Below are 24,240 nucleotides of genomic sequence, written 5' to 3' on the forward strand. Positions count from 1 at the left end.
GTGGAAATCGTCAAAATCGGCGTATAATACAAGCCAGAAGCAGAGATCCAAGAGTACATGAGCAGAGAAATGCATAAAATACAGTCACCAAAAGGCGAGAAGACTACCGCAAATGCACTCGCATAGGGCAGCTAATGCCCTCAGTGTCATTCGCTTCCACGTAGTGTTCCTTACCGTGATATCTATACCACACCTTCAACATCTTGGGCAGCAGCGGTGCCGGATCGTGGAAGCCAAGGAGTTGGAACTGCGTTAGATGTTAGTTGATTATCGTCCCGGGATACAGTATACTTATTGGGGGAAGGGAACAACTCACTTTATGCGTCTCCCGCGGAATCACCAACTGTCCACGATCCACCAGCGCCGCCACGGGAAAGGTAACATCAACCACCTCGTAATCCTTGGGATCATACCCCTTCACCTTCTTTCCAGACGACATATACCCATACTGAGCCTTGGTAACCACCAACCCATTCTGCGCCTCTTCCCTCGCCTGCCGGCGTTGCACCTGCTCAGCCATGAGCTCAATAGCCTGCGTACTATCCGCCTTCTTCTTCGGAATCTGCCTTCTCAGCTGTTTCTGTTTCCGCGCGATCAATCGGCGGCGGTTCTTCCGCTCGCGAGGACGGAGGTATCCGAACTCGACCGCGCAATAAGTCAGCCATGGGAAGACGACTGCTGCGATGCCAACGTCCCAGTTGATATTGTCATATGTGCAGACGGTGATGGGGAGTTTGAGCTTTTGGCCCAGTCGGCTCCAGGAGACTGTCAGTGCCAGACCTTGGCCACCTTGAAGACCGACTCCCAGTCCCATGCGGGTGTATTCGCCAACTTGGCGGACGCCTTCGACGCTGAAGGCGAGGCCCATGTCGAGTGTGACGTTGGCTTCGACTTCTAACCGTACAGAGCGTTTTTCTGGCTCTGCGGGGACGCCGTAGTAGCCTTCGGAGGTCCATTCGGAACGAACAGGTTCATTGGCCGGTTTCCCGGAGAACAAGTTACGACCATAACCAAATACAAGAGCTCCCTGCGCCGGGGTTGCTTGGACCTGGACTCGCCATGATTCAGCGGCTTGGTCGGCCTTGCGTTTGTTCTGACGTAGTTCTTGGAACTCTACATCTTCCTCGTCATCCTCATCGTCTTCCAATGAGATGACCTTCTGAGAACGACTCGGTTCCGAGACAATACCAACGTTCAACGAACTGGCTTGTTGGAACGCTGCCATCGCAAGGCCGGCATTTACACCCATATCATCACCAGGGTTGAGGAACCGGTGAATCGACCGTGGCCAGGACAAGGTACCACTTGACCAGGAAACAAACGCATGCTTTCTCTTACTGATCTGCTTCTGCGTCCCAAGGGAGATTGTCGGCGGCGTCATGTGCGGCCAGTTCATGAAGGCGTTCGAAAACATGATTCTGAATGGATACGCCCCGGGTACCGGCGCAACAGCCTTGGTGATTGACGTGGTCACGAATGGGAATGGCAGGATATGGGCATTGACCGCGGTGCCAGAGTTGCTGAGATATGTAAAGGGCCATTTACCTAAAATGCCCTTGGTGCTGGTCATATCTCCAAACACGCGGCTGGCCATAGCCCCGAGGGTCACCTCCGGCGTAGACATTACTGGCCGTAGAGGGATCTATACGCCAGTCAGTTTCACACGTTCTCTCAGTCAAAGTGTAAGGCCTACCTCTGCTGACCCCTCCCTACCATCCTCATACCGTAACTGAGCCTCCTGCACCAAATGCTCCACGGGCCCCGAAATGCCCGCATTAATAGTCAACTCGGGCTTAAAAAGCTCCTCATCATAAGCATTCTTCTCCTTCGCCCCCTCTTTGTCATCATCATCACCCTCCTCCTCCTTAACCATCTCCCCAAATATCCCCTCCCAGGTCGGAAACGGCGCCTTAAAATTATACCCCACAGCAAAAGACCCCGTCTTCACCTCAGGCAAATGCACAAAAAACTCCGTCCCATCCTCCGACAACTCAACCATATCCGACGCATCAACCCCCAACGTAACTGCCCCCCGACTCTGCACCATACTATTAACAGCAACCCTCTCCCTCTTCCTCATCAACTCCAGAAACCATTTTCGGAACTCCTCGGGACTCTTCGCCTTCACCCCGACTTCCCTCTTCCCTCCTGCTCCTCCCGCTCCCATGGTCCCCGTCGCGCTCCATTCTGCGCGTACGCCTTCTGCGCCGAGGATGTCGTAGACTGTGCGTTTTCGCGCATCGATGAGTGTCTCGTAGGCTTCGTGGATGCGCTCGAAGTGGCGTTGGGCGGCTTCGCGGAGGTGAGAGGGTTGTTTGTCTGGGTGGAAGCTGAAGGTGAGGGTGCGGTAGGCGGAGCGGATTTCGGGGTCTGTCGGGGGTGGGTTGCGCGGGAGACCTAGGAGGGCGTAGTAGTCGTCTTCATCGTCGGGGGGTTGGGGGTAGGTTTGGAGGGTTGTGTATTCGTCGGACATGGGTTTTGGTGATGATGGTGGTGGGTTGGGATTTTGCGGTTCTTTTTTGCGCTGCGCTGCGGACCCTGTGGGTGCTGGTGATTGCGACTTTTCTTTTCTTTTCTTTTCTTTTTTTTTTCTTTCTGATTCTCTTGAGAATATAGTCGTGTTTGCTAACAGTCCATTATCGCATGTTTATTGGCGTTGAGAAGCAGTGCGCAACGCTTGTCGTGATGAGAATGTAAAAAATGGGATGACGTTGTTGAAGGGGCTCGGTGCCGATGCTCCGTTTCTTCGCTGTTCCACGATGCGTTTTTTGCAGTTATGATATTTTTGTCTACATATCAAGTTTACTAGTAGCTCACTTTTACATACAGTAGAGTCATTGGGCTCATGAGTCGGGTAATATAATGTTGGTGGTGTGCATCACCTCAAGATACAAGATTGGCGTATTGAAGAGAAGGGGCACAGTTCAAATGCAAAATATTAATATATAAGAATATGTACAAGAATGGGAATCCATAATCGATCATGTCAAACACGCCGTCATCCCATACGCACCATCACGCCCAGACGAACAGAGAATAACAATCAAAACAATATATGCCAGGGTATACAGTAACAAAATCAAAACAAGCAAAGACAAGAAAGCATAATAAAAAAACATTACTGGTAACTGTTCTCTTGAATCCAGAGAATGTTGTCCTTCGACAACGAGGCGTCAACGCCCAGAGCAATCAACAGCCTCTCACGAGGCAGACCCCCATACAACAGGTCCTGTTTGTTCAACTGCTGTGTTTTGAGGCTGCACTGCCTCGCTATAGGTGTAGGGGAGCGGGCCGCGGCCTCCAGTGATGTACTATCCACCACGAACCCTAGTTTGTCTGATCGAGGGTTGAGAGATTCGACCATCGCATTTAGCCGCGTTTCGATCAGCGAAACCAAGGGGGACATCCCCTGCCAGTGGCGACTAAGTCCTCGCATCATGTCCAGTCCACCTCGGATCAGGTTGATAGAGTCCAACAGCCCAGTTATCGCACCGGCTGCACTGAGAACATCAGCCGCGGAGAGCACCATATAGCCCACAAAGGGGTTGAAGATCATTGTTTGAAACGATTCCGATTCTGCACCAGGCCCCGAAGAACCATGTTCTGATACGCATTGTAAGTAGGCCAGACATATCCGTAGTATCTCGATTGCATGGTGTCTGGCTCTGCAGATAAACCGGTCCACTGTTACAGCACGAAGATCCTCGTATCGAACATAACGATTTAACTTCAACAAGGTGTCATGGTAAATCAAATGGTTGAGGAGAAGTATGTTCGCTTTTTTGGTATGAATGCTTCTCTCAATATTGTCGGCCGTGATCGCGAGTTCGTCGGGGAGCTTCCTGGACCACTCATCGCACCGTTCGACAATTGATGCATAAAATGCTTCAAGGATGTCGTTATATGATTCAGCGGGGGTCATAGAGAGTTTGAATCCCTGATCTGATACATCTCCCCACAAGGACAGGACGTCTATAAGGAACGCCAATGGGCTCAAGACTGAGATGTCATTCGCTGATGATGGCGCTTTGTTTTGAAAGTATGGCACTGTCACGTATTGCTGTGCCTCGTAGGTTTCTTCCCGGCATGGTAGACGTAGGAAGGCCGCTTGCGACGGTATGAAAGGTGAATTGAAACTCGAAAACCGCTAATGTTCTCCTATTAGCAAAGGCACAACCTTCTGAGAAAGAGCAAGAAAATACTCACATCCATCAAGTAAGCAACCCAAAACGTCCGACGACGACATTCAATTAGCGCTTGTGGATGTAGACCATATTCGCAGCCTTGGTTCTGGTCCACAATAACACCCAAGGATTCAAAGTTATAATTCAAACCACTGACTGTTCGAATCGCTGCGCCTACATAGTCCCAAGATTTGAGCACAGCACCGATTGCGAAGTACCAAAGACTCATGATAATACGGCTCTGAGCCAGTTGCAGTGTAAGCGTATTCTGGGTATGTTCCACGGCATATCGTGCTATACGGGAGTACTTCTTCAAAGCCGCCACCTTGTCTGAGCGATCTGAGAAAACACATCCCATGGCCAACATCCAGTAAAGCAGCATATTGTCATCGAAGGACTTGGCCTGGCAGGATTTAACCCACAGGAGGAACCATTTTCGTGGAAAGATAGGGTATAGGCTGTCATTCACGTAGGTGAAGTAGTTCTCGAGATGATGTGTGGTTGACTCCGGTTCGACTTCATATGGGTCTGTACTCCATTCGCGTGCCAGTGGATCATCAGGATCTAGATCCCTCATGGCAAACAGGATCTCAGTGTAATCGGACTGTCTCTGAGGCTCCATGCTGCCAATCAGGGAGCGCTTGGAGGATTCGTCCTGTCCAGCGGATCCCCTGCTCAGGCGCCGCTTTTTTGAGCTGTGAGGTCGTTCAGATTCTCCATCGCTCCGCTGAGCATGGTCCCAGGCTGACAGTGTGCCCATTGTTGTATCTGATTCCGGGGTGTGGGCGGCAGTGAGTGGGAGAGAAGTTGATCGTTCCAACGCGGGCGCAGTGCCTATAAAGCTGGAAGCACCGGAAGACTCATGCGACAAAGCATCATGCCTGCTTGCCAAGTGTGAAGATTTTGATGCAGCTCGGTTGCCACGAGGCCTTTCCAAGAGTTAGTCCACAGGAAATCTTCATAACGCCACAATCGAGTACTTACGCATTTTCAAATCGGCACTCTCGCCCAGATTTCTGGCATTGGTCGCACTTGGGCAGATTTGGATGGCACTTGATTTTCTTTTCCCTGCAGGTAAGGCACGCCTGTGCCAATCGTTTCCTGGGCTTGCCCGCCTTGGTAATACCCCAATTCGCGTTGACCGGTACGCCATCTATATTTTTCGGGCAATATGAACTGTCAGCGTACACATAGCACAGCCCTTCTCCCTCTATGTATCTCTCATCGACTACATGCGGCTGGGCCGAAGGCGCTTGCGGTCGATTTTCGGTAACTGCCGTTGATGGACGAAGGTCACTAGCTGGTTCCTTGTTCGGAGGCGTTGCACCCAGGTGTGGAAGTCGATCATGGTGCAACGGTTGGTCTGACAAAGTTCCGTATGTTTCCGGGTGCGACCGCAGTTCATCCTCTCGGTTTCGAACGGGGGTGTTGACTATCGGGGGTAAGCTCCTCGGCTGTTGGTAGGTCGATCTTTCGAAGATTGGTGCACTAGGCGCACTGGAGGCGAGACTGTGGTCATCATGGTGGACTGAGTAAGCCGCCTGGGTATCACGGCCTGGTCGGCGATCATAAGGAGACGATGCACTCGACAGAAAGACGGGAGTCAGCAACTGACTAACCGACGGCAGTTGCTCCTTCCTTGGCCCCGTGTCATCCCAGCACCGTTCTGTGCCCGAATTTGGTCTTTCTGTCGGAGTGTGTTGACGTAGGAAAGGGTCTGTTCCAAATCGTAATGGTATTGGCGCTCGAGGCGGGGGAAGTTGATATAGGGAACCCATCGGTTCTCGAGAGGATCTTGACTCTTGCTCAGAGGGCGGATCATGGATGACAGGTAACATACGGCCGAAGGGTCCGACAAAGTAATTGGGCATAATGGTATTTTCAATCGGGGATGTATCAATGCTGTGTATTCGACATAACAGCGGTGTCTAAGTGAAGATAGATCCGGTATGAGATACAAGTCCGGTCGAAAGTCTTGCGTGCGTTGAAATTGGCAGTCCTCAGGAGTAAACGGACACTCAAGCCACGATCCCCTAGAGACAGAAATGCCGTGAGATGTGTCGATAGGAAGGATACAACCTGATAAAGACGGTACTTAGCAAAAGTCCCTAAATTTCGCCGGATTAGATACACACACCCTTCTTTAGTTCCGGGTCTTCTCTCTTCCAGCGCCAGGGATGGTAAGAATGGTAAGAAGAGTAAGAAGAGTAAAATCCGAGCTATTCGACGACGAGCTGAACTAAACCCGAACGATGCGGGGGGAGGGGGGGGACAGATGACCAGCACCTCTGCAAGATGATGAATGATTTCCCTCGTAAGACGGCGCACGGCGAAAGATTATGAACGATGATGACAACGATAAGAGAAGTGGCTTCTTCCCATAGGACGAGACAATCAATATCAATTGGCCGAGTATGTCTGCGCCGCAGACTTCATGTGCACACTGTCATGTCCGAAAGGAAGAATAATAATGAGTGGAAACGAGCGAACGACTGGAGTACATCTAAGCACATCTAGTTCGCAAACGACAGTTTTAACTAGTAGATTGCCTGTCCGGCTGTTTCTTTGTACCTTCTCCCAGTTAGGTTCTTCCCATACTAGGATCGCTGCAGGATCCCAGTTGATCGACCGGCAAATTGACCGAGAGTCTTCGTTGGAGAATTGAGCTGGAGCTGCTGCGATCACAGCCAAGCTGACTGTTTCATTATTGTTAGGTTTGGTTAATTCTGGGGCAGAGGAGGAGAGGAAATGAGAGGGAAAGCAAAAGAAAAGAGAAAACAACACGGTGGAATGGAAGAAGAAGACGACGCAAAGAAGTTTGGAATAACCAAAAACGGGAAGGGGCAGAAAGAAACCATAGACCATCGTCTTCAGGGATAGATTTAATCTATTGAACGCACGCCAACGTTTTTTTTTTTTTTTTTTTTTTTTTTTTTCTCTCTACTGTACTAGTGATAACGTAGCTACTAATTCTTCTTCTATCCTATAAGTATGCCATAGCAGAATAAAGTGAACAATATTGACATTTCGGACATTTTCATGGCCAACGGTATCTCTTTTGCCTCCTCCCCGAACAGTAGTATCACCACTCCATACCCTGAACAAGACCAGTGTTTCTGATGCGCACGAGGTCCAGGACACTTGTTTCAACCAATTCCCAGCGTACGTACCGGTAACTTACGACTGGTTTCCTTCTGGCTCTTAGAGTTTCGCTCCCCGACGGACTTTTGTCGGCCAGCATTACCGTGTTAGAGAACTGCTCCGTACTCTTATCATGTCCGGGTACGGGTCCTTGCTCCACCGTCTACTTAGTTTGGTTGCCTCACGGGCTGCCGAGAAGTAGTACTACTAGTGAGGAGAGCAGGGGACACCGTCTGCGATTCAAAAAAGGTATGGACGATCTGATCTGCAACTGTCAAGAAGGGTAGGGTTCAAGTCGGGTTTTCCTGTGCGTTGAACTTGCTTTTTTTTTTTTTTTTTTTTTTTTTCTATTTGTGTTTAGTTATTAAAACCAATCAAAAGTCTCCTATGATAGTGATTGACGCATCTCCGTAACTCGTACCGAGTCTCAAGAGGATTGCTAGTTCGGTAAATATATACGGAGTATATATACTGAACCAAAACGGTTAATGCATTGCCGGAATTCTTCGTTTATCATTGGCGTGATCCCTTCAACCCCAGAGTTCTTCTGCCCGAACATTTCCCGGCCTGGATGAAGGTTAAGGGAGAATACGAAGTCTGTGTCCAAGTGGCAACAACGGGCACGTTCCATAGTAAAAGGGGGCCAACGTCCGTTCAAGGTTTGGCAAAGTTTGAAACAGGGAGTCCGATCGCGACGAGTTCAGTAGTCCCTCCAGATGCCACAGAGAGACGATACGGGGAATGACTCCGTCCGTCGATATCCGGGAACCGGAATACGCACGTACCGGATAATGAAAACGAAGGTACGGACAATGGAGCAAAGATCTTTCCGATCTCGGGGTTTGAAATTTCGGCTTTACTAGCCGATGCAGTACTTTTTTTATACGGACTTTACAGACTAGACAAGGGTAGCATACACACTGTACAGGACACTAAGCTGGGATTCTTGAGTAGATGACTGCGCCGAATACATAAAGTTCGCCGCAGAGTTCGCCCGAAAGAAAACTTTGTGGGGCAACTGAATCATTCGGCCGGAAATGGAGGCTGGGAATTACTCGTACTGCTGATATGCACTCTTAAATCCCGGCGGAGCATAATTCTACGATCCCAATGTCTGGTGTATGTGCTCCCATACATTATTCAAGCTTCGCTTATGCTTCTCTTAATTTTATTTACTATGTACCCCATTTTGCCTAGCTGGGCTAGTAGTGTCAGGGTGCAGGGTCAGGTACAGATATATATTAGGAGTTGACGAACAGGATAAGTTACAGGTCAGGCTATCTACAGGTTCATAGACAAGACGCAGCTCGAAGAGCTGCAGCAGGATCGGCGCCAGGCGCGAGGCACAGATAGATATCTCGTATGGGTCACGTGCGGATCACGTGTACGTAGCGGACTGGCACCGTGACAAGTAGCCCAATAATAATCCATGATGTATACGAGTCCTCCATAATGTCATTGATAAACGTTTGAAGTTTAACTAACTAACTAGTTACTATACATCGCCATTTCTATTATGTAATACTGCCGGTGGCTAACTAGTTAGTTAGCTGAACCTCAAACCATATCGGTGGTATATCTCATTAGGGTAACAGGTTGATTTACCGTGCAGAGTACAAACTTCTGGAGATTCGGTATGGTCAATGCATTCTTATCCAGGGTCTGAATAATGCTACCGGAAAAGTACAGCTTAACCAAACAACTGGCTACTCATCCACCCTTGAATACCAGTAATTTGTTATACACAAGTATATATATATTTTACATTCCTACTCCACACAGCACACTTTCGATTGGAATGAGATCGATATACATACTCCGTACCTTATATCCGATATCTCCATATCCTGTGACAAAATACCACCTCGGTCCTGCAATTACTCCAAGATAAACAATCTCACATCACCAGAATATCCCTATATCCATACAGAGCAAGCGCCGTGGCCCTGCATAGAAAGTTTGTACTACATAGGTATTTGAATTTAACTTCAAGAGTTGTCTATCTTTTGTGCATCTTCATACAAGAACATACAGAACACGACTACGTACTCGACTTATCTCGGTATGAACGGCGATAGTGTGTGCCCCTTAACTACATCTACCCCTGCGTCTTTGTCTCGTGTGTATGTGCTATGTATAGACATTATCCTTCGTACGGCGCAGGGTGTGCGGCTCGTGCATGGCCTATTGATAGGTTCTAGATCTACAGAGTAATAACTTTGGGCGACAATGAAAAAGACACTATACTGATATTAGCCTCCAACCTTAGGACAATATGCTTATGCGCGTATGAGGAGTGACATTGACCAAAAACCAGACCATTGATACGATACTTCCTTCAAGCAACGACAGAAGTTGAGAACCGGGGACACGTCTTAATCCAAGCCACCAGATATGCTTGCCCAAGAGCAACACGACGACTGATGCCGTCCCAAGTTTCAATCATCACCAAACCGACTAGGACCGCAAGAGAATACATCCCACTGCCGTCGATCATGCTTGACGACAATTCTTCCAGAGTCCCCCGTACAATCCTTCCAGCTGAGCTCCTCTTTCACGTAAGCCAATTCATACCCTCCTGGGACGCTGCCATCCTATACCTCTTCTCTTCCCAATGATATAACCAGAGCGTCAAATTGTGCTTGGGGATTATGCTCGTAGATTGTGTATGATTTTTCTTGGTCCGTCGTTGTGGGAAATAGCCACCCCCGCTGCAACACCGGTACCCGTATCTGTTTCCAATTTCCTGGTGTCACAGGCAAATCCATCTGCTTGTCTCGGTGAGAATTTCGCACCGCCGAAAAGGGATTGTGTGCGCACGATGATCCTCTCAGGCTCTTGTGCTTTTTGAACCAGAAATATTCGTTCCCCTTTATTCAAGTCTCCGGTATTGTATCTGTGTTGTAGCCCCAAATCTCGTCAAGAGAACAAGCCTCTATTGGAGGAACGGGTTTTCATATTTGCCGCTTAAGCAATAGCAAAGTCGTGTACACCCTCGCAAGTAGTCAACGGACCGGGCTTTCTTGCTATTAACTAGTGGAAGGGGTGAGTGTCCTCGTGGACAGACGGGTCATAGCATAGTTATGTGAGGTTCCCAATGGAAATGTTGGATCAGGTGCTATTGGGAGGTACTGTTGTGTATAGCAGAAGTGTGAAGTTTCGTCCGGCATAATTAGTGACGCCAATGATTAGAACAATCGAGACTTCCCACATGTTATTGTCTTTACATATCTTTATGCTGTCTGCAACCTGGGTTGATGATATGAATACATAAAGAGAAGGTTTCGTCGCAATCAGATATCTGATCAGAACGACGGTCAGACTGTTATGAACAAGTACCGTAGTACCTGCATATGATTGCTATGAGAGCGCTCTGAGGGGGAGGGTTGACTTTTAAGACTGGCAGATCCGCTGGCCTATCTCACGCTATCATTACTTCTACCAGATGATGTACTTGGGTATATACATCCTGGATATACGCTACTCTTTCTGAACTGCAATCTGGATACAGGTGGTTTATACAGTCAACACGGCTGAAACTAGGCACTTTCGATGCCATGTCTCTCTTGGTGCTGGGGATGTCTGGTTACAATGCATATTTGCATTTGGTATCATACTACAATAACAGCATAAACTACAGAATCGTGAACAGGGTATTGCGAACCATTGCATTCATTGGTCGACTTATTTTTAAACAGATAACAAAAATTAAAGATCAGACACCCCTTTTACCAAAACCCATTTAGTCCTCACGGAGAGTCTTGACGAAAGCCTCAGCAGCGCGCTCAGGCTTGCCGTGCTCAACACCCTGCTGGCCAAGCTTCTCCTTGGAGAAAGCAGCGGCATAGGGGTTAAGACGGAGCATGACCTGCTTGTTGCGGAGAGGGTTCTTCTTCAGGACACCCTCACGCTTGGTGCGTGCGTTGCCCTTGGGGGCGTTGAGGACCGACTGGATTTCAGACGAGTTGATGAGACGGGTCAGGTCGGCGTTGGCGACAACGTTCTGGGGCAGGATGTAGTCCTTCTTGAGGGCGGAGGGAGTGGAGGTGGTGCCGTAGACCTGGTCGAGGGCCTGGAAGGCGGCGGAGGACCAGACGATGAAGCGGCCGAGGTGACCACCGGGGGCGAGCTGGAGGAGGTTGAGGGCCTGGACGGAGCAGGTCTCAACACCAGGAACGTTGCGGAAGGCACGGACGAGCTCCTTGCCGTCGGTCTCGGGGTTGTAGATGACAAGGGGACCGCGGCGCTGGCGGAAGCGGCGGTTACGGAGCTTACCCTTACCGGCGCGCATCTTCTTGGATTGCTGGACCTTGGCGAGGTCGGAGCCGGCACCGAGGGCCTGGAGGAGGGCAATGGCAGCCTTGGTCTTGGTCAGGGAAGCACCCTCGAAGGTCTTGGAGTCAACGACCAGGGGAACCTCGGGGACGTTGGCGACACGGTGACCGCGGGCGAAAAGCAGAGCGGGGACGGAAGAAGCAGCGAGGGCAGAGGCGGTAGCGAAACGTCTGTCCAGGTTAGCTCCTCCATCGCATTTTTTTTTTCTTTCCATTCATTCATAAGGTCAAACATACCTCTGGCCAACGTTGATCTTCTGGTGCCACTTTCTCCAGACCTTGGTGGGAGCGAACATACGACCCGAACGGCACTGGTTACCGAAAGCAGCCTGACCAGCACGGTGAGTACCACCACCAGAGACACGGGGGATACGAGCGACAGCGCGACCTATCATCATCATCAACATCCATCTTTCTCCCTTCACATTCAATTTTTATGGCCAAACATACCGGTACCCCAAGACTCAGCAGAAGTCTGTTCACCAGCCTTCTCGCTCACGGCGTAGGGCTGTCTCTTGTTCTTCGCCATACCGGTGTGAACCTGCCTATAGCCCTGTCAGCCTCCTTGCCCCCCCTCAACGGTATCCCTCCCAATCTCAATTTTCCCCCCCCTCCCCAAGTTCAAGGTTTGCATACTGGACGATATCGAGACGAATGGGCGAAGTGAAAACAGCCGGCAGGGGGTGCGAAGCCCCGCTGGGCTTGCCATCAGCCGTGGCGATAGTGACGGTAGGGCGGGATGCCATTGTTGTCGGTTGTCGTCGTTTCTTGTTGCTGCTCTTCGACAAAGGCAAGAGATTTCAACAAGAGGAGTTGAAGATCGCGATGGGCGGTGGTGCAAATTTTCGCTTGCCGTGGGTGGGTCCCATTGAATTTTGGTGTGGGTTTTATGTGAAGCCCTGAGCCCTATCTTGCTGCTGTTTTGGGTTGCCGAATGCCAAGACTTTATACTACGGAGTATACAATATACGGAGTAGAGCGAGGACAGAAGATGTTTATGCTTGGCCATACCTAGATTTCGTAGATGTACGGAGTAGTATCTTATTAAAGACTGGTTTATTTGATTGTATGTACTAATTCTGAAGGTAGGTTGGGTGGTACATACAACTATGGAGTACAGAGTACGCGGATGGAGTCTCCGTGCTATACAGCATCGGAACGACAGCCGTAGAGCTTCATACAGCGTACTCCGTACTCAATTTGCAGATGTCTTACTTCATACAATGCGGCCATCACTCTATCAGCTCGAAAGTCTACAGGTACGAGAACACTACAAGAACAGATATGCGAATGAATCATTCTATTGGCTGGAGATCATACGCAAGTCAGGCCACAACAGACAGAACTCCTAAAGTCATGCCATGCAAATCTTTGCTCTCCACTCAGTTTTGAAAAGTACATACACGAAGGAACAAAAGGGGGTGTCATCATGAAAAAAAAAAAAAAAACCGACGAAAAAGATAAGTGAAAAAAGCGAGTGTAAAAGGGTCCATCACCGTCAGACGGCTACGGAAACGAAGCAAGTAAAAAGAAAGTCGTTAATATCTGAACCGGCAGATATGGTATAGAGGCGGTTTTTTTTATTTTTTTTTTTTTTCATGCGTGGCGATGACCACCATGGGCACGCTTTCCGAAACGCATCGAGTTCATGCGAGGCTTCAACTTGGAAGCTTGGGCACCAAGGTCGGCGCTCACACCAACGGTGCATGTGACACCAGCAGCCATCTGCTGAGAAACGCCCCATTCAGTGGCTTCAGCGTCCTTCTGCACACATTGCTGGTAGCTCGAGCCATCGAGACAGTTGTATTGGCCCAAGGTGCACGAGCCGGATGCGCCAGAGCTGGAGCTGGAGCTGGAGGCTGAGCTAGAGCCGGAGCCGGAGCCGGAATCAGAGGAGCCAGAGTTAGATGTGGAACCGGAGCTGGAAGCGCTAGACTCGGCAGCCGGAGCAGCAGACTGGGTGGGAGCTGGAGCGCTGACCTCAGAAGCGGAAGCAGCTTGAGGAGCATAGGCACCACCGGTAGGAGCAGAACCACCACCGAGACCAAGGCTGAGACCGAGAGAGGCACTAACAATGGGGCTGGGCTCGGAGCTGGCGGACGAACCCGAGCCGGAACTGGAGCCAGAGGGAGAGCCGATGCTACCGCCCTCACCACCAGAGAATTTGGCGGAACCCGTGCAAGCACTCTCGCCCTCCTGCATGAGTTGGCTGGCTTGGCCGAGGTACGCAACGTCATCACCGGGTTTGGGGAAGCGAATGTTGACACTATCTGGCGTATCGCAGCCGTTGACGTTGGCGACGAACATGCCAGGGTAGTTGGTGGAGCGCTTCTCCTCCTCGGAACGCTTGGAGGACGAACCGCCCTGGACGGTGATAGGTGCACAGTTCATGTACATCTCACGGTTTCCAACACGGTTGAACCAAGTCCAGGCCATGGTGTACTTTCCAGCATCGATTTCGGGGATGGTGAAGTTGAGACCAGGGTTGTCGATCACGTTGTTGGCATTTTCCGCCAGGTTACCCGTGGTATCGACAGGGCAGCCACCTTCGAAAGACTTGATGACGTACCAGTTGGATTGCTTGGTGGGCTTCTCGTCGGTTGACAAACTGATTTGACATGAACCACCACCGTGAGTGGCACTACCCTTGAGTTTGAGTTGCACAGATTCACCGACGCTGTAGACGTTTTCCTGGCTGGGCGCATCGTAGTTTGTAGCCTTGCAAGGAAAGTTGCTGCCGCTGGCATCCAAGGGAGAGTTGGTCAGGTCGTCCGTGAACGGGGAAGGGTTGGTCATGACCAAGTGGGCGTTGACAGCCGACGCACCCAAGAGGGCGGTAGCCAAAACACTCATTTTGAAGACCATCTTGACGAGATTTGTTGTGTTTTTTTTTCTCTTTCGAAATTGAACCGTTCGACAGTTAAAGAAAGATTTCTGATCGTACCAGACGAGTCAGAAACGCAAGTAGTAGAGACCGGACGGACGTTGACAGAGCGCGACAGACAGAAGATCAACTATGGGAGTAAAGTTAGCATGGCATGAAACGAAGAGAGGTGCGTACGACCAGTCTTATATGTCTCCCTGAGGACAGTCTTTGTTGGGTGTCTGAATGCCACACAATGAAGCACACAGCATACAAAGCCAGAAGACGCGTACAAAAGAGAAAAGAAAGCCAAATGAAGGGCACAATACCTTTATCTGCTAGTCACGAGCAATGAAAGGCTCTTTTGGAGGATTTCTGGTCAAAGGACTGACGGAATCTGCCACAGGCAAAAACCACACACACGAGGGAGTGATGTTGTAAGGATAGAAAAATGCAAAGATGCAATAATGAAAGAAACAGGAACTAGCCCGTATGAAAACAGTCGAACGATGTAGGGGGGGGGGGGGGAAGGATTGAAGGCGCTCCAGCGTGGGGGAAGAAAGAGAGAAAAGAAGAGAAGTGGTGGTGGCAGGAAAGGGGATTATATAGACAACAGCTCCCGTCTGTACACTATGGTAAGACTAGTACTGACAGTGATTGAGTCTCCACAGTGGATTGACTTTTGCTGGGATGTTTCAGAATAAACGCTCATCCCTTCCGCCGGGCCTGTGAATGGCTAGTCTCCCCTCTATGCAGTCGCCGACATAGCGCTCGCTGAGCCACTCATGTCGCACCATCAGCCGGTGCCTGGATGGGTCAGCGGTTACTCAATATAGCTACAGAGGAACAATTGTTTTGTCTGACTCGATTTATGTGAAGAATATTCTGTATGGATGAGTAGACGCCTACTTTGTACAGGTCTCTGTACAATTACTCGTACGGTGTACTCCGTAGTCCATAGTGAGTGACAGTGTACACCGAGTAATACCCACAATCAGCCACAATGCCGCCGGGATGTCTTATTTCCCAGCCGAGCCAATGACAATTTCCGCGTGGTCCAACATTATTCAGTCGATCGGTGGCTGCTTGTATTACTATTTTTGATTGGGCCGTCATTCCTTTTTTTCTTTCTTTCACATGGGGGTCGGAGGCACCTGTAATCCACGTACAACGCCCAGGGGCAAATTGGAACAAAAAGAGATGTCTCTGATGTTGCCGTCGACTTGCCTCATTCTGTACTATTGCCGCACTAGAGAAGTGTATTCTTCTAGAATAACGGTGGCAATTATTTGCCCAATCTATTTTTGCGAATTTGTATGCCTGCGCTCTATTTCAGTTATTCAGAGCACCTACGGAGTACAGCTCTCTGTACAGTGACGGTACCCGGCAGATACTCCCACAGATACAACCAAACCATGGTTCCCCTCTCCGCATCCGACCCATTCAGCGCATTCCCTGGTTCTCCATCGCTGCATATGATCCTCTGATTGCTCAAGATCCGGTGGATTGGTGACGCTCGTTTCAGATACATCATCACCGCAGGCTTAGCCTTGACTTCCTTTTGCCGACGGACTGCCCCGGTGAATTCTATCATTTCCATTTGGACCGTGTCAACTATCGAATCGTGGACTCGATGTATACACTGGGAAGCATGGTTGGCGCGGTTCATCGATATTACCTACAAGTGTAGTGTTATTTGCATCTGGGCTGCTTTGTACGATACTTTGAGTCTAGATGCATTTCGCATTCTGTATATGTGCGGAGTACGGATACGTACTGGTGGTCGACGCCTAGATCCATACACTTTTGACAGGTCTGTTTGTGATCAGGTGAAACATCCTTGATACTCGTGGTCCACCGACCCTGTCCGTCCGGATCCTTTTGGATGCAACGCAGAATAATAACTCACTGGAATTGCCGCTTCAGGAATGCCATGTTTGATCAAGTGTACCCATATAGTTCGTTATTCTGCATGATTGGATCGGATCTGGTGCAACACACCCTGAAGCCTGAAGCCAATTTCATCATGACATCGTACCCTGTCCCCTGTCTGCCGCGGCGGATATGCCCGAGATCCAGGTTCAGCTGGTTCGTATACTTCTCCGTACGTGTAGCGCCGTGAGCATCCAATCGATAGCACAAGCAGGCTATATCAGATAGACTATCGGGTAGCATGTCTGAAAACAGCGACAAAAGTATTCCGTGGATGGCAAATCATTTCTTCCCTTTCTTCTTGCCCTTTTCGTTCCTGCCATTCTCCTTCTTCTTATCCCATCCACCCCGAATCAACGCATCGCGCCCAACGGCGTTGATAATACGAAACCTGTCCGGGCCCAGGTGTACCCCGCCGTACCACCTTGTCACGACCACCACGACATCCCAGACATCCATCAACTGCATGAGATGCAACAGTCGTCCTCCCGCAGCCGTCTCACCGTCGTCATCACTGTCCTGCACAATCATTTCTTCTTCCTCGCCTTTGCCATTGCTGGCACTCCGTTTCTCCCTGATTCGCCATGCGCTGATATTGTGCGTCGCTGCTGCCACTTTCTTCTCCGTCGCGAGCAGGTGGTCCAGGTATGCCTGTGCTTGCGCAAGACTGGTGACATGCGCTGCGCGCCCGACAAATATCGATTTCTTCTCCGTCACCACCTCAGAAAGAATCCAGTCGGGCGGACTGTCAATTCCGAAGTTATCCCGTAACGAGAGCGTAGCGAATTCCTCTGGCGCAAGGTCATTCGTAGTCGTAGCCTCCTCGTCTTCCTCTTCTTCTTCGTTATTACCACCAATATTCAACTCCTCAAACGCCTCGACGGCCTCATTGATAATATCAAAAAGACAAACCGCCCCAGGCTGATGTATCCTGCCCACAATATCCTCCACCACATCCACCGCGACCTTCCCCTCCCCGCGCGCGCCCGTGGACGCAGTCCCCAGAACCCTTGGCCGTGTCTCTGGATACGAAATTTCGAACCCGATAATAAACGATAAAGTCGGATGATTCGGAAGCTGCAGTTTTATACTCGATGCGATGGCCGCTGCGGAGCCAGCGCTGCCCAGATCAAGAGTCGCAGTGTTAGTGGCGGAGGGGGTACTGTTTATGGTGACGGTGTCGGGGTCGTAGATGGCATTGATGGCTTCGATTTCTTCGGCGAGATCAGCATTTTGGAGGGTGTCAAGGGAGAACATTTTGGCGTAACTGGTGTGTGGGTGTACTATGTATTATTGGATGTGCTTTGCTTCATGTGCTCTGAGCTTAAGAATCTTAGCCCCGCTGAGAACCATGTTAAAGGGGTTATATAAACTACTCGGTAGTTATTGTCTAAGCAATGGCCGGCTGGCCTAATGGTAAGGCGCTTGACTTCGAATCAAGAGATTGCAGGTTCGAGCCCTGCGTCGGTCATGTTTCTTTTTTTCTTTCTTTCCTTTTTTTTTTTTTTTTTTTTTTTTTTTTTTTTCCATTTGTATGGCCTGTCCTCTTTTCTCTTCTTATTCTTTCTACGGAGTAGATTTCTATTTTTACGAATTTTGATCTTAAACTCTCGCTTTGTCATTTTTCTCGATCTACTACGGTATATACTCCGGAGTACAGCAGGCCGATATCGGTGTCCAATGCATAACGAATCCATGAACAACCAGATTATCAAATACCACATGCTCTTATCCACTTATCCATGGTCCATGGTGTACTTGACTATCAGGCTGTGAATCTGTTTGCCCCTTTGCCTCTCTTTTAGGTTTATCTTTGCCACAGGAACTTGGGGCACTTGGAGACGGATGCAGGTACAGCGAGCTCAGGCCACTGGAGACGGACGTACCTGAGAGTGTTCTATAGTCCTATGTCCAATGCCTTATGTCTACTTCTGTCCAAATCGATGCGAACAGTCTACTCTGTACAATGGCCGAATATTACCCCTAAGTCACTATAGTAGCCAGAATATAGTCTGTACATAATTGCTGGATCGCTCCCTGAAGATCAGGTTACAGATCTGGGGAAATCCCCACTTTGGATCCGACCCATTTACGTACCTGCGCCTCCAGACTCAGATTCTCTCCAAAAACCGCCCCTGGAAGGTCGAAAAGACTCGCAGACTCAATAATTCGAGCCTCCAACCAGAGCCTACCATGGGATGCATTTGTTTGCTGGCCACTCGTCGTTGTTCCAGTTGTCTTGCTGATTCAGCATGGCACACACAGCATTGCCGTCACTTGATTGGTTGTCTATGCCTCAGTCAGCAACCGGTTTCTGACCTTCGTCTTTAGGCTGTCTTTCTTCTTTTCTTTTTTTCTCTCTTTCGTCTCTCTTTTCTCTTGCTTATTCTTGTTCCCCCTCATTTATCCGAATTATGTTCACACTTACTCGGGGCAGTTAGTTGCTTACAGTCATTTTTTTCAGCCCTGCTACCCGTTGTCATCTCCGATCTCCGTTTCCGTTGATTCCGCCGCTTTCAATCCTACCGCAAATAACTTATATTTACGAACTCCTCATCGCTGGCTCGATTGATTCACACTGCTCCTTTTTGATTTAAACGCCTCACAATGTACGGCGAAGGCAACGTCGAGTCCAGGGTTTACATCCCTCCGCTTCTTGACGCCGAAGAAGATCGTTCCGCCGATCCCGACGCTTCCGAACAGCTCCTGCGCCCGCATGATGAGGAATCCGGCCCCAACTATCTCCCCGTCTGGCTACAGGAGTCTTCCAAGTCGTTTCGCTGGGGCTGGGTGCCTTTGCCCTTGCGGAAGGTTGGCCGTACTACGGCAAACTGGGTTAAGGGCCCTATTCCGTCTCATCCGTTGTTGTTGAGCCCGTTGTTCCCGCAGTTCCAAGAACTCCCGGTCCGGTACCTGGAGAGGTTCTTTCCTAAGCGGAAGCATAAGGTTTCGTTGTTGTTGGGGCTTTATTTGACCTGGTTTTTGCCGTGGTTTATTGTGCTGTTGCATTCGAGGTCGTCGGGGTATATTGAGGGATATGGAGCGCCGCAGACGCTTGCATGTGATACCACTTTCTGGTGAGTCTACATCTTGACCTCTTTTCAAGATGCAAGAAGCTAACGACAACAGGGAATTTGGTAATGGCTGTGGTCTCAACGGCAATGACTGCCGTCCCTTCACTGCCTCTAATGTCCCATTCCGCTGTCCTGCAAACTGCCGTTCTGCGAAACTGACGACGCCTCATACCGTTGGAAATGAAACATACAACTACCAACCGCTCGTTGTCGGAGGACCGGATCCGGAGACTTCCTCTCCAGCCACGTATCGGGCGGATAGTTTCGTCTGCCAAGCTGCCATCCACTCGGGCGCCATCTCGAATTCCGTCGGGGGCTGCGGTGTCGTTCGTCTCGAAGGAGCGGCACATAACTTCCCCCCGTCCAAGCAGCACGGTATCGTGTCGTCTGGTTTCCCTTCGACGTTCCCAAAGTCGTTCACTTTTGTCGACCTATCGTCGTCGCAAGCTACTTGTCCCAAGGACCCCAGATGGCCGCTTCTGGGCGTCACGGCTGCTGCCGTGGCCGTCCTTTGGCTTTTCTGTACCTCCCCGCCTGTTTTGTTCTTCAGCACCTTCTTTATGGTTTTCTCCCACACAGGCCTGGTGTCTGACCCGCCCTCGTATCCCTACTTTGCCGATCTGGCCTCCGCGTTACTGTCGCGGATGCTGCCGGCGTCGTTCGTTGCGTATGTGCTCTACAAGTTCTGCGCGCAGCCTCTGTTGTCTCCGCTTTCGTTGCCCGGTTATCAGCTTACCAAGCTGTTCCTCTACTTGCCACCGCTCTTCTTTGCTGCGCTGAATAACTACACCTTTGCCAAGTTGATCCCTCTGGAGCGTCTCACTCCTCATGATATCCAAAAGCAGCCGGGGGCAAAGTTTGCCTTGGCCATTGTGATTCCGACCGTGATTTGTGTCATTCTCAGCCAAGCTTGGCAAATCCGCCAGGGTGGTTTGATGCCGCGGTATCTGAAGATCTATGGTACCATGGGTATCATCCTCTTGATCCTACTTCCGTTGCCCGGTCTCCGTCTTCGGATTCACCACTATATCCTTGCCATTCTTCTCATGCCGGGAACTGCTTTCCCTACCCGCCCGTCGTTGATTTACCAGGGTCTGCTTCTGGGTCTCTTTATCAACGGTGTCGCTCGATGGGGATTTGCGTCGATTATTGAGACTCCCGCTTCCTTGGGTGAGGTTGCTCCTGGCCCGGTGGGACCGCACGGCTGGTGGGGTGCCACCTACCCCAACATCACGGACTCTTCTGTCCTGATCCACCTACCCGACAGAGGCTCTGGCGAGGAATATCGTGGCAATGGCAACATCACTTTTGCTCTGTGGGAACACGAGCGCATGGCCAAGTTTGGCGTTGACGGTGTGTCCGTCCTTGTCAATGACGTGGAACGCTGGAGGGGATACCTCGACGAGGACAAGCAAGGCGAGTTCACCTGGCACCGTCACGGTCACAAGGGTCTGGAAATGTCCCATCAGTCTACTATCGAGGATGATGCGGAGCCGGACCAGTTTGGTGTCAACATGGCAGATGAACCAAATGAAGATAACAAACCTGAGGATATCTTCTTCCGCTTTGCGTTCCTCAAAGGTGCTGAAGCGGGTGGTTATGGCGGTGCTGGCGTTTGGCTCAGTGATGGGACGTGGGTTTCTGCTGATCCTCCTGAAATATAAATCGTTTTTCTGTGTTAGTTGATTTCGCTGTTTTCAGTCTTCTAGCTGTTGCAAGATTTGACGAGAGACTACTATACCCCAGTATGGAATGGATAACCACCTGGTGTGGTTGGGTATGGGCGTTGTGATATTGGTTTTGTTATTTTTCTTTATGGCAACTTTCTTTGATGATTTATGATGAATTGAATGGTATGTTTGATATGTGCATACACCCCGTAGAAATTTCGTCTCGTAAAGGCAACTCACGGCCAGCCCGAAAAATCAATCAACGAAAGATCCTCCTCCAACAACCCCATCATATACTGATTCCCGGAGAACCAATTTCCTAACTGCGTCGTCTGCGACACTCCTCCATCCATCATCACATCCGACATCCCACCACTCCCATCTGCACCTGCACCACCACCACTATCAACACCATCCCCAAAACCAACGCCAACTCCCGGCGGCGCCAACCCCAACGCACTCAAATACACATCAAACTCCTGCCCCACACTCGCCAGCACCTCATCCCCACCACTACTACTACTCTGCCCCCTCGCAGCCTGCACCTTGGCCTCAACGTACAACTTCGCCACGGAACACAGCACCTGACATAACCGGTGCAGATTGGCGATGGTCTCGGAGTGCGCGGTTAGCGGGCGCAGGGACAGGACGAAGTCTGTTAGGCGGGAGAGGTCTGTCACCCCTCCACTGTTGTCGTTGTCGCTGTCGTTGTCACCGGTAGGCGACCTGCTAGCAGGTGGAGTTGGAGTTGGAGTTGGAGTTGGAGCATTGGCGATGGGAACCTCAAGAATATGACAAATAAGCACGATAAACGGAATAAACGGCGCGTAGAAAATCGTCCAGTGCATGTAACTGCATTTCAAAATCTCATTGCTCCCCTTGATACTCGTCATGCAGTCCTGGTGTGCTTGGAGCGCTGCACGAGCTGTCTCGATGCAGTCGTGTGTGAAGGCGCTGGGGGAATCGGGGGAGGGCGGGATTGCGCGGTAGATTAGGGTGAGGACGGAGAAGCGGCTGACGCGGTCGGATTTGAGGTAGTAGTCTTGAAGTTTGCTGAGGGTGTGTTCGTGTTCGGTTGTGAGTTTCTATACTTTTGTTAGTTATCTCGTTGGGATGGGTAGAGGAGGGAGGGGGCACCTTGAATGGATCCATGACAGTGCATTGCATTTCCTCTGCTAAGTGTTTCGCATGCGCGACACGGTCTTCTTCAGGCTGCGATAGCGCAGCCGGACTATACAGGTACTCATAAACCTTACCCTGAATCCTCGCGAGCCGAATCCATAGTTTATGAATAGTCTTCCACGGCTGTACGATGTTGGATGCCTCAAAGTTCATGGGGAGCGAGATATCATAGTCCTGGATTGACGAGGAGCGTCCCAGACGCAGGGAAAGCGCTTTGTCGAGACAGTAGATCGACCAAAAGAGGCCAATTTTGTCTTGTTGGGTAGATGGGGTGTCGTGTTCCATTGAGGAGGCGCGGTGGTAGCCGAGGGTTTGACAGAGGCGGGCTGCGGTTGATGTTAGAGTCCAGGCGAAGGAGGGTTTGGAGATTTCGATTGCGTGGATGGCCTGTCTTTCGTTAGCTTTTGGATGGGATGCGGCAGGGGGGAGGAAGGAGTACTCCTAGAGCAAGAGCTTCGATGGACTCTGCGCGGGCGGGCATTAGGAGGTTCAGGTTGATCAGGGCTGTTTCGAGGTTGTTACGGCAGAGACCGAGGTATTTCTGGCATTCTTCTCTTGTCTCGTGGTCTTTGGCCATGAAGCTCCATTCGACGAAGACGTTGTATAGACCTCCGTTGACTACGATGAAGGTGGCGTCTGAGTACTCGTCGATGGCAAAGTATACCTCGCGACACTTCTGGACAAACTTATCAACGGAGATAAACGGAAAATATCCCTCGAACATTGCCGGTGGACTCTCTATCCAAACATCAGCAACACAACAAAAGTAACAAACAATGAGAATACTAACCCTTAACCCACCGACACAACCTCAAAACCAACTCCATCGGCGGCATAGCCAAATCCCGCAACCCCGTCCCCCGAATCGCCGTCTGATTCGGTAACCGCACCTCCCGCGAACTCGACGGATGCGCCTGATGATCCTGCATACTCACAATCTGCTTCAGCGTCGACAGCGCCGCCCCAATCCGTGGGCTGGATACTTGCAGCGCGCTCTGCGAGACTGCTGTCTCGAGGAACTCGCTCGCGTAGGCGGAGTGCGCGGCCATTGAGGAGTTGCCTTCGAAGGGACTGGATTCGTGCTGGTCCAACGCTGCTGCGGTGGTTGTGCGGGAGGGGTAGACTGGGGTTGTGGGGGTTATGTGTATTTGTCGGGATGTGTGTGTGGTTGAGGGGTTGTATAGTGGTTCAACATTTGGGATAGCAGTAGCAGCAGTAGGAACAGGGGCAGCTGTCCTGGTGGATTTTATGGTCGACTTCAAGTCACGGAGGGATTCCTCGATGCTTCCAAGGCGCTCCTCGATTAGGTCGATCTTCTGCTCACTGTACGGCATCAACATCACTCCATCATTCCATAAATAGAACCAGGTTAGGCGTACTATTGACTAGAAATCAAAACCCTCCGCCGCGGCTCCGGGGGCTTCTGTCCTGCTCCCGTAGAGCGACAGACGGTCCTGGAAGTACGACAATTTGCGCATGGTGTGCGTTTATCGCAGCGGATCTACTATATCCATCAGATATGTTCATCTAGATTTACCAATTGGAGGTTTGTGTACCTTTCGCAATCGACATTGGTCACACTATGACTGTCAAGACTTGTGATATATATCGAGACAGAGTGGCCACTTACCGCACGGCGTGTGTCCTGTGTCTCTCTGGGCTCGCTTTCGGGTTCCTCGGCTTCCATTGTGATTGACACAGGGTGATTTGTTAGAAGGCTATCGAATAAAGTGGATGCTCGTTCTGAAAGGTTGGCGTTAGTGATGGTTAAAAGGATGTCGGAACCCGCGGACTCCGACCACGGGACGAACTTACCCTGAGGTTTATACGAAGTTTTCTTCCTACTTTAGTATTGAATCT

General features: G+C 50.3%; 9 protein-coding genes and 1 non-coding gene across 10 annotated transcripts; 2 read left to right on the plus strand and 8 right to left on the minus strand.

Annotated features, from left to right (window-relative positions):
- Window positions 1-103: 103 nt before the first annotated feature.
- ASPGLDRAFT_67444 (J domain-containing protein) lies at window positions 104-2,473 on the minus strand (the record flags this gene model as incomplete). Its single annotated transcript, XM_022549140.1, has 3 exons — window positions 104-247; window positions 317-1,642; window positions 1,694-2,473. The coding sequence occupies 3 exons, from the start codon at window positions 2,471-2,473 to the stop codon at window positions 104-106; spliced, it is 2,250 nt and encodes a 749-aa protein (XP_022399896.1).
- Window positions 2,474-2,918: 445 nt separating this feature from the next.
- ASPGLDRAFT_173801 (uncharacterized protein) lies at window positions 2,919-6,337 on the minus strand. Its single transcript, XM_022542805.1, has 4 exons — window positions 6,322-6,337; window positions 5,169-6,263; window positions 4,207-5,113; window positions 2,919-4,147 (listed from the first exon to the last, which is right to left on the minus strand). Exons 2-4 carry the CDS (start codon window positions 6,053-6,055, stop codon window positions 3,119-3,121), a joined length of 2,823 nt encoding a protein of 940 aa, XP_022399897.1. The 5' UTR covers window positions 6,056-6,263; window positions 6,322-6,337; the 3' UTR covers window positions 2,919-3,118.
- ASPGLDRAFT_468750 (uncharacterized protein) lies at window positions 6,320-7,157 on the minus strand. Its single transcript, XM_022546546.1, has one exon. It carries the CDS (start codon window positions 7,047-7,049, stop codon window positions 6,585-6,587), a length of 465 nt encoding a protein of 154 aa, XP_022399898.1. The 5' UTR covers window positions 7,050-7,157; the 3' UTR covers window positions 6,320-6,584.
- Window positions 7,158-9,582: 2,425 nt separating this feature from the next.
- ASPGLDRAFT_48590 (uncharacterized protein) lies at window positions 9,583-9,889 on the minus strand. The gene has a single exon (XM_022546925.1). The coding sequence runs from the start codon at window positions 9,820-9,822 to the stop codon at window positions 9,664-9,666; it is 159 nt and encodes a 52-aa protein (XP_022399899.1). The 5' UTR covers window positions 9,823-9,889; the 3' UTR covers window positions 9,583-9,663.
- Window positions 9,890-10,980: 1,091 nt separating this feature from the next.
- ASPGLDRAFT_83177 (60S ribosomal protein uL4) lies at window positions 10,981-12,572 on the minus strand. The gene is made up of 4 exons (XM_022550202.1): window positions 12,296-12,572; window positions 12,110-12,204; window positions 11,897-12,047; window positions 10,981-11,830 (listed from the first exon to the last, which is right to left on the minus strand). The coding sequence occupies exons 1-4, from the start codon at window positions 12,403-12,405 to the stop codon at window positions 11,068-11,070; spliced, it is 1,119 nt and encodes a 372-aa protein (XP_022399900.1). The 5' UTR covers window positions 12,406-12,572; the 3' UTR covers window positions 10,981-11,067.
- A 551-nt stretch (window positions 12,573-13,123) lies between these two features.
- On the minus strand, window positions 13,124-14,653 carry ASPGLDRAFT_48592 (lytic polysaccharide monooxygenase AA11 family protein). The gene has a single exon (XM_022546926.1). The coding sequence runs from the start codon at window positions 14,510-14,512 to the stop codon at window positions 13,256-13,258; it is 1,257 nt and encodes a 418-aa protein (XP_022399901.1). The 5' UTR covers window positions 14,513-14,653; the 3' UTR covers window positions 13,124-13,255.
- Window positions 14,654-16,736: 2,083 nt separating this feature from the next.
- On the minus strand, window positions 16,737-17,711 carry ASPGLDRAFT_26791 (IMPACT family protein; the record flags this gene model as incomplete). The annotated part of the gene is made up of 1 exon (XM_022543604.1): window positions 16,737-17,711. The coding sequence occupies one exon, from the start codon at window positions 17,709-17,711 to the stop codon at window positions 16,737-16,739; it is 975 nt and encodes a 324-aa protein (XP_022399902.1).
- A 142-nt stretch (window positions 17,712-17,853) lies between these two features.
- On the plus strand, window positions 17,854-17,925 carry ASPGLDRAFT_t104. Its single transcript has one exon. It is a non-coding gene; the product is annotated as a tRNA-Arg (tRNA).
- A 1,136-nt stretch (window positions 17,926-19,061) lies between these two features.
- ASPGLDRAFT_36655 (LCCL domain-containing protein) lies at window positions 19,062-21,192 on the plus strand (the record flags this gene model as incomplete). Its single annotated transcript, XM_022544714.1, has 2 exons — window positions 19,062-19,531; window positions 19,584-21,192. The coding sequence occupies 2 exons, from the start codon at window positions 19,062-19,064 to the stop codon at window positions 21,190-21,192; spliced, it is 2,079 nt and encodes a 692-aa protein (XP_022399903.1).
- A 242-nt stretch (window positions 21,193-21,434) lies between these two features.
- ASPGLDRAFT_36656 (putative C6 transcription factor) lies at window positions 21,435-24,067 on the minus strand (the record flags this gene model as incomplete). Its single annotated transcript, XM_022544716.1, has 7 exons — window positions 21,435-22,283; window positions 22,336-22,767; window positions 22,820-23,118; window positions 23,171-23,703; window positions 23,760-23,881; window positions 23,937-23,960; window positions 24,011-24,067. The coding sequence occupies 7 exons, from the start codon at window positions 24,065-24,067 to the stop codon at window positions 21,435-21,437; spliced, it is 2,316 nt and encodes a 771-aa protein (XP_022399904.1).
- Window positions 24,068-24,240: the final 173 nt, after the last annotated feature.

This window comes from Aspergillus glaucus, assembly GCF_001890805.1.
Source record: "Aspergillus glaucus CBS 516.65 unplaced genomic scaffold ASPGLscaffold_13, whole genome shotgun sequence".
In the NCBI taxonomy this organism is placed as follows: Eukaryota; Fungi; Ascomycota; class Eurotiomycetes; order Eurotiales; family Aspergillaceae; genus Aspergillus; species Aspergillus glaucus.

Coding starts and splice junctions, on each gene's coding strand:
- ASPGLDRAFT_83177 (XM_022550202.1), bottom strand. CDS start 12,405: ATGGCATCCCGCCCTACCGTCACTATCGCCACGGCTGATGGCAAGCCC. Junction 12,205..12,295: donor ATTCGTCTCGATATCGTCCA/GTATGCAAACCT, acceptor ACAGGGCTATAG/GCAGGTTCACACCGGTATGG. Junction 11,831..11,896: donor AAGATCAACGTTGGCCAGAG/GTATGTTTGACC, acceptor TAACCTGGACAG/ACGTTTCGCTACCGCCTCTG.
- ASPGLDRAFT_173801 (XM_022542805.1), bottom strand. CDS start 6,055: ATGCCCAATTACTTTGTCGGACCCTTCGGCCGTATGTTACCTGTCATC. Junction 5,114..5,168: donor GAGTGCCGATTTGAAAATGC/GTAAGTACTCGA, acceptor ACTCTTGGAAAG/GCCTCGTGGCAACCGAGCTG. Junction 4,148..4,206: donor GGGTTGCTTACTTGATGGAT/GTGAGTATTTTC, acceptor GGAGAACATTAG/CGGTTTTCGAGTTTCAATTC.
- ASPGLDRAFT_48592 (XM_022546926.1), bottom strand. CDS start 14,512: ATGAGTGTTTTGGCTACCGCCCTCTTGGGTGCGTCGGCTGTCAACGCC.
- ASPGLDRAFT_468750 (XM_022546546.1), bottom strand. CDS start 7,049: ATGGTCTATGGTTTCTTTCTGCCCCTTCCCGTTTTTGGTTATTCCAAA.
- ASPGLDRAFT_48590 (XM_022546925.1), bottom strand. CDS start 9,822: ATGATCGACGGCAGTGGGATGTATTCTCTTGCGGTCCTAGTCGGTTTG.